Genomic DNA, 12036 nt, shown 5'->3' on the forward strand with positions numbered 1-12036 from the left:
CATACCAACACAATCTTTCCATAGAGTCAAATCCATCATTATTGTCCCAGAACCAGGATGGCAGGTCCCACCTCTCACAAGGGCTCTTTATGAGGGAAGGCCAGGACCCTGAGGTGAACGCTCTGCCAATATTTGGCACATCGGACAATTTTGTGCCCGGGTTTTTTATTTACTTCCAGGTCGTTCATGAAAATATCAAAGTTCCTCAGGCTTTCAGATGGCCCCTCCAGATTCCCACTAGAAACATCCCCATTGGCCGATCTGTCAGCCAGTGAGGCCTGAGTCTGTTTTACACTTGCTTACACATGGCAGTCGTGTAGGGTTCATGTTCAACAGGTCTCGTTCCCAGTACTAAATCATATGCCTCAGTGAAATCAAAGTCGATTGCAACTGAACGGTTTCCTTGGTCAACCACATGTGTGCTCTCCTTCAAGAATGAAATCAGATTGATTCAACAAGACGGGGTCTCCCAAAACCCTGTGGTTGCCCGGAATTAATTATAATCCTAGAAATTCATTTTAATTTGATTCCATAACAACCTTTCCATTGGTTCCTACCTTGGGAAAACTTTTTGAAAATTCAATTTTTAGAGACGTTTCTCCCGGTATTGTCCCCCAATTTTTTTTGTTTTGTCTCTACTGTTTCCTGACTGCCTTTGTAACCCACGCATCTAATGTAGTTGCTAGCAATGCAAGTGGTACGTAGACCACAGCAAGAGAGACCTCTACAGTAGGGGCTGGGACCAGCTGGCTCTTAGCTCAGAGGGTAGAGGCTCTTATATTCCACTTCAGAGCTCCCACATTCAAATCAACCCAGTGTTAGTTCCACCTACTCCTTGTTCCAAGTGGGCTGTGGGATTGATTTGTCCATTCGTGACGCCTGTTGTGAACTCAAAGTTCTCCTGCAGACGTGGTTTAATAGCCCCTTTGGATGCTGATGGGCAGAAAAATTTTGCCTCACTTCACGTGCTAGCATAACCACCAGACAGATTTGAACTTGGGACCTCTGAAGCCAAGTATAGGAGCCTCTACCCTCTGAGCTAAAACAAAGCTGCCTCCCAGCCAATGCTGTAGAGGTCTCTTGCTCTTAACTGTTGCTGTGGTCTAGCTACCACTTGCATTGCTCAGTAAGCACACTAGCTGTTAACTAAGTAGTTAACTAACTAGTGGGTTACACTAGCTGTGTCTCATACTGCTTCATTCCCCTCGCAACACAAAGCCATGGCTTGATCACATCTAGTTTTTCAGTAACATTTACAACTTTTCTTTCTCTGGTTAAGGATCATCCTAAACTTCTCCTAGGATTTGTTTTCTACTTAAGAAAATAAGAACAGCCGTACTGGGTCAGACCAAAGGTCCATCTAGCCCAGTATCCTGTCTGCCAACAGTGGCCAGCACCAGGTGCCCCAGAGAGGGTGGACTGAAGACAATGATCAAGCAATTTGTCTCCAGCCATCCCTCTCCAGCCTCTGACAAACAGAGGCCAGGGACACCAATTCTATCCCCTGGCTAATAGCCTTTTATGGACGTAACCTCCATGAAATTATCTAGCTTCTCTTTAAACTCTATTATAGTCCCAGCCTTCACGGCCTCCTCTGGCAAGGAGTTCCACAGGTTGACTACACGCGGTGTGAAGAAGAACTTGCTTGTATTAGTTTTAAACCTGCTACCCATTAATTTCATTTGGTGTCCTCTAGTTCTTCTATTATGGGAACTAATAAATAACTTTTCTTTATCCGCCCTCTCCACACCACTCATGATTTTATAGACCTCTATCATATCCCCCTTCACTCTCCTCTTTTCTAAACTGAACAGTCCCAGTCGCTTTAACCTCTCTTCATATGGGACCCATTCCAAACCCCTAATCATTTTAGTTGCCCTTTCCTGAACCCTTTACAAGGCCAAAATATCTTTTTTGAGGTGAGGAGACCACATCTGTACACAGTATTCAAGATGTGGGCGTACCATAGTTTTATACAGGGGCAGTAAGATATTCTGGGTCTTATTTTCTATCCCTTTCTTAATAATTCCTAGCATCCTATTTGCCTTTTTGACCACCACTGCACACTGCGTGAAAGTTTTCAGAGAACTGTCCACGATAACGCCAAGATCTCTTTCCTGATTTGTCACAGACAGATTAGCTCCCATCATACTGTATGTATAATTGGGGTTATTTTTCCCGATGTGCATTACTTTACACTTATCCACATTAAATTTCATTTGCCATTTTGTTGCCCAATCACTCAGTTTGGTGGGATCTTTTTGGAGTCCCTCACAGTCTGCTTCTGTCTTGACTATCCTAACAGTTTGGTATAGTTCCTAGCCCGCTTGGTGTGACACATGGCTCTGGCCAAGGGTTTTTCCCAGTTGTCTTTAACGTCCCTTATCATAACATCCCATTTCTATTGCTTTCTATCAATATTTCCCTTTCCTCTGTTATGTGTTGCTTTCCTACTCCCCAACCTCTACCATTTGCTGCCTTCCATTTCCCACTGACCTGCATTTTAAGCCAAATTTATTCACTTTGCTTCACTGAGGAATCGTGAATTGGAGCCATCTCAGGAATTCCCGAGAAGAAATCCCAGTGTTCTTCTTCGGGTAGTCCCCGTGGGTGCTCCACTTCTGGTGTCGGGCTGGTCCCGGCGCCGCAAATCGGAGCTTTAACAGAGCTGTGTGTGTGTGTGTGGTCGGGCAGCGCGCGTGCACTCCCGTTTCGCGCCTTTCATCTACCGCGCGCTGCCCGGCTCCCGCCAGTTCTTCTCATCCGCCTTGGGTCGCAGACGGAGCTTCCCTACTCTCTCCTCAAAATTTCCCCCTTCTTCCCTTCGGCTGTTTGCCGTGGGGAAGCCTCATAACTTTTACTGTTTAGATATAGACTGCGTCTAGCCCCGTTGGCAGATGCGGTTTAAAAAAAAAAAAAAAAAAAAAAGAAGAAAGGAAAGAGTATACTGAGAAAGAGCAGGGCTATATATAGATATACACTGTTGGCGTTTTTTTCTGTTGCCTGCTCTGGTTTAAAAAAACAAAAAACAAAAAACAAAAAAGGAAGGAAATAAAGTTTAAACGGAAAGAAAGTAACACGGAGTAACCGGGGACGCATACAAGCGGCTGCTCTTAGCCGGCGGTAACACTCAGTCCCCACAACTCAAAATGCCGGGCTCCCCCGGCTTCAAGAAATGTGAAGGCTGTGCTGAGCCAATGCCGGTGTCAGATGGACACTCGGCTTGCATTCGCTGCCTTGGGGAGACTCACATCCCCCAAAAGTGCTCCCACTGTGCCAGCCTGACGACTAGAGCCCGCAAGGAGCGGGAACGTCGCTTGAAGGAGATCCTGTTTGATAAGGCTCTCATGCCTTCCACTGCCTCAGGATCCTCTGCCTCCGACCCTACGACTGATAAGCGGAAGGCTCCTTCTGAGGCTTTGCCCTCATCAAAAAAGAGGAAAGCCTCTCCTGCTCACTCCCTGCCAGCTGCTCCGCAGTCGCGGGCAAGCGCAGGTGACAAGCCGGGCACTTCTCGTTCGAGGGTAACCCGTGCTCCATCAGTCAATAAGCCGGCCGGCACTTCAGAGTCTCGTCAGCCCCCTGCTCGGGATCCTCACCCGGCACCGGGGCTTCTTAAAGAGACAGACGCAGCGGCACCAGTTGTATCAGCGGTGCCGGCTGTTGAAGGGCTTTTAACCACGGCCCCCCACAGGGAGCTGTCCTCAGCACCGGCAGGGGATCAGCGTGCTCATACTCAGATGCCTGCTTCACAGCCCTTAACCCTTCACTCTCCAGGCTCTACACAGCCAGCAGCATCAACACAAAAATCAAATGCCCAGGGAATCTCCCAGTGTGCCTCGCCAAGGTCTCACCACGAGCCATCCCCTCACCGCTGTGCCTCTACGCACCACGCAAGAGACCATGGGCATTATTACCACCGCAGTCTCTCATCTCGTCACTACTATAATAGAGAGCGTAGCTGTTCACACCAGAGATATTCGAGATCTCCTTCTCCGGCGAGACGCTCACGATCACCAACTCATTCACCTAGAAGTACATATTACGCCAGGTATGACAGCACTAGATCTTCTGGACGCTTCTCCCCTGCAAGGTCTGGCCGGCACTATTCTCATCGTTATAGACCGGACTATCTTGAATCATCTCATCACAGTCACTCTCGGTCTCATCGCAGGTCTCCATGTTCCTGTAGATCAGTTAGTCCACGCTCTGGGCGCTCGGAGATCTCCAAGCATTCTCCGCTACGACGTCCCGTATCTTCTCGTTCCCCCATGCATTGTTCTCAAATGTCGGACCTAGAGGAAGGGCAACTCTCGGAAGGTGAGCAGGATATCTCCCCTAATGCCAGTTCACCACAGCCCTCTAGGGATGAACCGCTGTCTATGGGCGAGAAGTCTCCACCGGATGATCTTAAGGAATTCCAAGACCTGTTCAAACATGTAGCGCAATCTCAGGAAGTGCAGCTCACTGACTCTCAAGCTAAACAGCATAAGCTGTTTAAGAATCTGCACCCTAAACAACAGAGAAAGATTGCACTCCCGGTAGATGAAGCCATCTTAGAAGTAGCACAGGATATCTGGCAGACGCCAACATCGATACCGCCAACTAATAAGAAAATTGACAAGAAGTATTTCGTTTCATCCAAAGGACTGGATTTTCTTTTCAATCACCCTCAGCCGAATTCCCTGATAGTGGATGCGGTTCGTCACAAGAACAAGATGCCCCAATTCAAGAATTCCCTACCGGATAGGGAGACAAAGAAATTGGACCACTTTGGTCGGAAAGTTTACTCCTCCTCGACCTTGTTACTGCGGGTTGCCAATTATGCTGCTCTGTTATCGAACCATAACTTTGATAATTACTCTAAGTTACCGGAACTCATGCAGCACCTCCCTGACAGTAAGAAGTCTCTCCTTAGATCGGTTGTCCAGGAAGGTTTCACCGCATGTAGAACAGCCCTTCAGATAGCCGCGGACATTGCTGACACAGCCGCACGAGCAATGGCAACAGGCATTGCGATGAGGAGAGCTTCCTGGCTACTGTCAGCGGGAGCTCCTAAGGAGTTGAACTCCAAAGTGGAAGATTTACCCTTTGATTGTCAGAAGTTGTTTGCCTCTACTACCGACGAGATCCTCCATTCTGGCAAGGACTCTCGTATGACCCTTCGTTCTCTGGGGATGTACACGTCTCCTTTTAAACGCAGACGATACTACCCTTTCCAGAGGAAATATGATTATTTTTCCTATAAGCAACAGCAACAGCAGCAACAGCAGCGTGGATCTGACCAGTCTAGATTCAGACAGCGCCCTCAGCGCAAACGTCAGCAACAGAACCGCTCTGCTGCTCGACCTTCCCAGAAGCAGCAGGTTTGACTCCCGTGCAGAGGACGCGAACATGTCTCCAACGGTCAGCACTCGGAAGCCTGCAATCACCACCACCACTCTATTCCACCACCGCCTCAGGCCATTCCTTCATCAATGGGCCACCATTACATCGGACCGATGGGTCCTAGAGGTCATATCGTCGGGCCTGACAATCCCGTTCGCATCAATCCCTCCGACCACTCCTCCCACCCCATCCCTTCTCAGGGACCCGTCTCATGGGGCCGCTCTTCGAGAAGAGGTTCTTCACCTACTCGAGATCGGAGCCATAGAGAGAGTACCCGACGAATTCCGAGGCAAAGGGTTCTACTCCAGATATTTCCTGGTTCCCAAAAAGTCCGGAGGGTGGAGACCGATCCTGGATCTGAGGGGTCTGAACCGTTTTATTCGAAAGCAGCGCTTCAAAATGACCACCCTGGCCAAGATCATGCCAGCACTAAACAGAGGAGACTGGTTCGCAGTCCTGGATTTGCAAGACGCATATTTCCATGTAACGATTCACATAGCCCACAGGCGTTTTCTCAGATTCGTAGTGGGCGACGATCATTTTCAGTACAGGGTTCTGCCTTTCGGCCTCATTTCGGCCCCAAGGGTGTTCTCCAAGACACTAGCGGTAGTGGCTGCCCATCTTCGAAGGATAGGAGTCGTTATCTTCCCCTACCTCGACGATTGCCTCATCAAGGCGCGCACCCAGTTAGAGGCTCAACACATGGTAGTCGCAACTCAGGAGTTGTTCGACTCCCTCGGCCTTATCGTGAACACTCAAAAATCGCGCCCACGACCTACGCAGATTTTAACCTTCATAGGAGCGCGTCTCGACTCCCAGTCGGAAAGAGTCCATCTTCCACTCGAGCGTTTTCAAGTAATGCAAGATCTGATAAAAACAGTTTTGCACGCTCCAATGCTCCCGGTACGCGTATGTCTCCAGCTTCTGGGACATATGGCTTCCACGACAATCATAGTGCGCCATTCAAGACTGCACCTCAGGTGTCTGCAGCATTGGCTAAGCACGGTTTACAAGCCTACCGACCACAGCATTCGCAAGACGGTAGTACTTCCAGTACATGTCAAAGACTCCCTAGTATGGTGGACGAATCACAACAACATGTTGTCAGGAGTTCCCTTCCATGCACCACAACCGTCACGAGAGATAACCACAGACGCTTCTCTCATCGGCTGGGGTGCCCACATGGGCACAAAAACAGTTCAGGGTTGTTGGTCCACTACGGAGATGATGCTCCACATCAATCTTCTCGAGCTTCGAGCCGTGTTTCATGCCTGCAAACACTTCAAGGTATACATAAAAGGTACTGTCACCAGAATCCTCACGGACAATGTAGTCGCAATGTACTACGTAAACAGACAGGGGAGTGCCCGGTCCCGCTCACTTTGTGCGGAGGCTATCCGTCTCTGGAAATGGTGCATTCGAAACAACATCTCTATAGTTGCGTCATACTTACCGGGTGTGAACAATACCACAGCCGATGCACTGAGCAGGTATTTCCCCCAGGACCACGACTGGGTGATCCGCACAGATGTCCTCTTAACTCTCTTCCATCAGTGGGGGTTTCCGACGATAGATCTCTTTGCAACACGTGCCAACGCAAAATGCAGAGCTTACTGTTCCAGAGCGGGAGTGGGACCTCACTCGCTGGGAGATGCATTCCTCCTTCACTGGGGCACATCACTCTTGTATGCATTCCCCCCTGTTGTACTCATTCCCAGAGTACTCGAGAAGGTTGTGATGGACAGGGCACGAGTGATACTTATAGCCCCAGCATGGCCCAGGCAGCCATGGTACTCAACCCTTCGGCAGCTCTCTGTACGAGCACCGCGCCGACTGCCTTGCCTACCAGATTTGCTGACACAACAGAGAGGCTCACTGCGTCACCCGAAGCTGGACACTCTGCACCTCACTGCATGGATGGTACATGGTTCAGCGAGTCCGAGAATCTTTGTTCGGACCAAGTGAAGCGTGTCCTCCTGCACAGCAGGAGAGATTCCACCAGGAGAACCTACCTGTCAAAGTGGTCCAGATTTGTACGATGGTGTGCTCCTAAACTCCTGGATCCCTTGCTTTCGCCGATGCATGTCTTATTGGACTATGTCCTTCAGCTGCAGGCAACCGGACTAGCCATTTCATCACTTAAGGTCCACATAGCGGCAATAGCTGCTTTTCACTACCCCGTTGAAGGCAAGTCGGTTTTTTCTCACCCCATGATGGTTAGATTTCTCAGAGGATTGGCTAACCTCAACCCACCACGGAGACCTCCGCCACCTGTATGGAGTCTTGACCTGGTTATCGATGTCCTCACTGGGCCACCGTTTGAACCGCTGGCCACGGTACCGCTACCGATGCTTACGATGAAGGTACTTTTTCTTCTGGCTATAACATCAGCACGCAGGGTGAGCGAGTTATCCGCACTAATGTCAACGCCTCCCTATACGGTCTTCAACCCGGAATCAGTGATACTGAGGTCTCATCCAGCCTTTCTACCTAAAGTATGTACGGAATTTCACATAAACGAACCAATTGTTTTGCCATGTTTCTACCCAAAACCGCATGCATCTCAGCGAGACGCTCTCCTGCATACGCTCGATGTCCGCAGAGCCCTGGCTTTCTATATAGACAGAACCTGTACTTTACGTAAGACGGACCGCCTCTTTATTTCAACATCGGGCTCTTCTAGGGGCAAGTCCTTATCCGCCCAGCGCATTTCCAAGCTGGTTGTCTCTTGTATCACGACGTGCTATACTATCCGTAAGAAGTCTCTCACCTCGCAACCTAGAGCTCACTCAACACGAGCAGTCGCTACGTCTACAGCTTTCGTGAAAGGTGTCCCTCTTCGTGACATCTGCCGTGCTGCAACTTGGTCTTCAAATTCTACCTTTTCAAGACATTATGCAATTATTCAGCACTTCACCACTGACTCAGCAGTAGCCTTGGCAGTGTTGCCTACTGCTCGGAATACCGATTCCGAAACACACGTTTAGCCGAGATTACTGCTTCGGAGTCACCAGAAGTGGAGCACCCACGGGGACTACCCGAAGAAGAAAAGGAAGTTACTCACTTCGTGCAGTAACGATCGTTCTTCGAGGTGTGTCCCCGTGGGTGCTCCACGACCCGCCCTCCTCCCTGCTTCGGAATCTTGTTTTTTTCTGTCTTTCAGATAGGCGGTGAGACGAACTGGCGGGAGCCGGGCAGCGCGCGGTAGATGAAAGGCGCGAAACGGGAGTGCACGCGCGCTGCCCGACCACACACACACACACAGCTCTGTTAAAGCTCCGATTTGCGGCGCCGGGACCAGCCCGACACCAGAAGTGGAGCACCCACGGGGACACACCTCGAAGAACGATCGTTACTGCACGAAGTGAGTAACTTCCTTTTCATTCCCATTCTTCTCTCTCAATCAGGGGTGGGGGACCTAAGGCCCAGTCGCCAGATGTGGTCCCCAGCTTGGCTGGATCTGGTCCCCAGGGCTCATGGCTTCTCCCCACAGCCTTGGTGAACCTGCACTGTCTCTCCAGCCTTCACTGCCTCCATCCTGAATGATTTTTCTCTTGGCCAGCAACCCCCGACCAAAAGAAGGTTCCTTACCCCCGGACTAAAGGTTTCCTCTCGATCTCTCTTACTCACCCATTGGTGCAGCGTTGGGAAGGCAGCATTTCTAGAGCACCGTCTACTGCACAGGGGGCCACTCCAAGGATTTGGAAGTGGCCAAGGGCTGCACTCTTCCATGGTATGAATGGAGGAGGTGTGGGGGTCTGGATGGGGGGTGGGTGCAGAAGAGAGCTTGAGGTAAGGGATGGAGTTTGATTACAGGAGGTATTTATAACCTGGGGCACTGGACTGAGGTGCAGGGGGTTGGATTGTGACCTAGGACAGGGAATTGGGGAACAGGAGGGGATGCAGGGATTTGGGTTGTGAGCTAGGGCAGGAGGAACCAATAATCTGGGACAGGGGTTGGAGATCCAGATCTGGCAAGGGATATGGGTCCAGGAGTGCGGGACAGAGCATTTGCGTATGTGGAGTAGGGGGCAGTAGTGGGGGCCAGAGGGCTGGAGAAGGGAGGGGCTGGGGTGCCAGAGGCAGGGTCTGTCCTGGAGACTTATCAGTCACCAGCCCATTCTGGAATCAGCCTCCCTGCCTGCCCCTCCCCCTCACTGGCTGCAGCCCTGTGCTCTGGAGCCTCTTGTGCTTCTTGGCTGCCTGTTATTGAAACAGGAGCTCCCATTGGACAGTTTGTGGCCAGGAACCGGCCAACGGGAATTTTCTGGGGGTGGGAGCAGCCCCAAAGGTTTCCCTCACCCCCTCCGGACTCACCATTTTGAAAGAAAACCCGCCCTGCAGCCATGGATTTGCTCAGTTAGCTGGCTGGATCCGGACCATTGGCCATATTTTACTCAGGCCAGGTCCACAGATATTGCATGCGGGAGGGGGAGCATTTCTCTCTTTGTCCATTTGAATGGTGTACGTTACATTATTGTTGTTTCCTCTATCATGTCCATGTCCATTATATCTTCCTTAAACTCAACAGTGCCAGTGTTTTCAGGCTGTTCCTCTTTGGCAACCACCCCAACTCTCAGAGCCCGTCTCAGACACCCCTTTCTATCTGCTACACCCCCTACAGAGAGACTAGATCACCAAACCCGCGTATGCCCAGAGCGTCTTATTCTCCATCCCATTCACTAGTCATCCAAGGGGTCCTTTGTTTTTGAGTACTGCAGCGATAGAGCAGGTGGGTCCATGGAGCTGCTGTCAATGACGTCAGCCCTTCCCTTTGAGGTGGGCTCTAGCTGGGATGTTTCCCTTGGACATGTCTTGGTAAAGTTGTTTTGATTATTTTCCACTCTCTAGTGCTGAGCATGTGAGTTAATGGGGGACTCTCCACAGCACGGGCTCCGCAGTCTGGGTTTATTGCATTGAGGAACCATGAATGAAAGCCACTAGCCAAATCTTTGCTACTTGCTGGTGCTTCCAAGGGAGCTGGAGTTACTGACACATGGAGCTCCAAAAAATATAGTCTGGGCCTTAGTAAATTTGGCTGGTCCTGATTCCTTTGTTTGAATAACAAGAACGTCAGTTTCAGTGAGTGAGGAGCGACCAACCTGCTTCCCCAAAGAGGACATTTGCCCGTAGTGCATAGAGTGTCTCATATTAACATTGTGTCTCCATCCAGGTACTTGTATTGTAACCATCACCTAGGGCACTGGGCACATACCGGAAGTGAGGGGAATAAAAGGTACTTGTAGGAGACTCCATTCTGCTTCAGTGTTGGAAGTCAGCTCCTGGATTCCATGTCAAATTCTAACACAACCGACGTCACCAACCCCTCCACCTTCATCCTGCTGGGCATCGCTGGCCTGGAGGCCGCCCATGGCTGGATCTCCATCCCCTTCTGTCTCATGTACATTGTCGCCATTTTGGGGAACTCTGCCATCCTGTTCATCGTGAAGAGTGAGCCAAGACTCCATGAGCCCATGTACTATTTCCTCTGCATGCTGGCTGTCTCCGACCTGGTCCTATCCACGTCCATTGTGCCCAAAACACTGAGCATCTTCTGGTTCAATTCTAGAGAGATCGATTTTGCTTCTTGCTTCACCCAGATGTACCTTGTTCACTGCTTTTTAGTGATAGAGTCTGGGATGTTCACAGCCATGGCTTTTGATCGCTACGTGGCCATCTGCGATCCCCTGAGACATTCCACAATCCTGACAAATTCCATTGTAGCTAAGATCGGCTTGTCTGTGGTGCTGCGCGGCTTCATGTTGATACTTCCCATTCCCATCATGGGGAGTCGGTGGCCATACTGCAAAACCAACATCGTCCCCCACACGTACTGCAAGCACTTTTCTGTGGTGTCCCTTGCCTGTGCCGACATCCGCCCCAGTAATTACTACAGTGTCTGTGTGACATTCTTTGTGCCCAGTGTGGATGGGTTTTTAATAGCCTTGTCCTACATCCAGATCCTCAGGGCCATCTTCCGACTGCCCACAAAGGATGCTCGGCTTAAGGCATTTGGGACCTGTGGGACTCATCTCTGCGCCCTCTCAACCTTGTACATCCCAGATCTCTCTGTTTCCCTCATGCAGAGGATTGATTCTAATGTGTCCCTGCCTGTGCTTATCCTCATGGCCAATGTGAAACTCCTGGTGCCCCCCCTGCTACACCCCATCATCTATGGGATGAGGACAAAGCAAATCCGGGACAGACTGTTGTGGATAGTTACTCAGAAAAGTGCCTAATGTTCACTTCTGGTGCTCAGATTATCTGACTTGCCTCCTTGCTGAGCTGACTAGTGATATGATGCTGAGCCCTCTTTCCTGAATTGGTTCCTGGACAGTCAGACAAATCCTGAGTCCTTTCATGACCTGATGTTACAGGGTCAGCGTGAGAAACTGGGGGATCAGTCTCGTTACAAGTCATAGAGTTGCCTCCTTTCATATTGCTTGAAATTGTACTACAGCCTTTGGTAAAGCGTTTCCACAGGCTGACTGTGAAGAAATATGCCATGCTGTACTTTTGAAATCCTCTGCCTATTGATTAGGTGACCCCCAATTGTGTGATAGGAAGGAATAAATAATAATTCTTTGTTTCATTTTTACACAACCTGCAGGACTTCATAGACCACCACATATCCTCCTAGTTATCTCT

At 50.1% G+C, this 12036-nt stretch overlaps 1 protein-coding gene across 1 annotated transcript; it reads left to right on the forward strand.

Annotated features, from left to right (window-relative positions):
* The first annotated feature begins 10679 nt into the window (after positions 1 to 10679).
* LOC102450625 (olfactory receptor 52M1-like) lies at positions 10680 to 11627 on the forward strand. Its single transcript, XM_006119759.3, has one exon. The coding sequence runs from the start codon at positions 10680 to 10682 to the stop codon at positions 11625 to 11627; it is 948 nt and encodes a 315-aa protein (XP_006119821.3).
* The last annotated feature ends 409 nt before the right edge of the window (positions 11628 to 12036 follow it).

Source organism: Pelodiscus sinensis, chromosome 1, assembly GCF_049634645.1.
Source record: "Pelodiscus sinensis isolate JC-2024 chromosome 1, ASM4963464v1, whole genome shotgun sequence".
NCBI classification, from domain to species: domain Eukaryota; kingdom Metazoa; phylum Chordata; order Testudines; family Trionychidae; genus Pelodiscus; species Pelodiscus sinensis.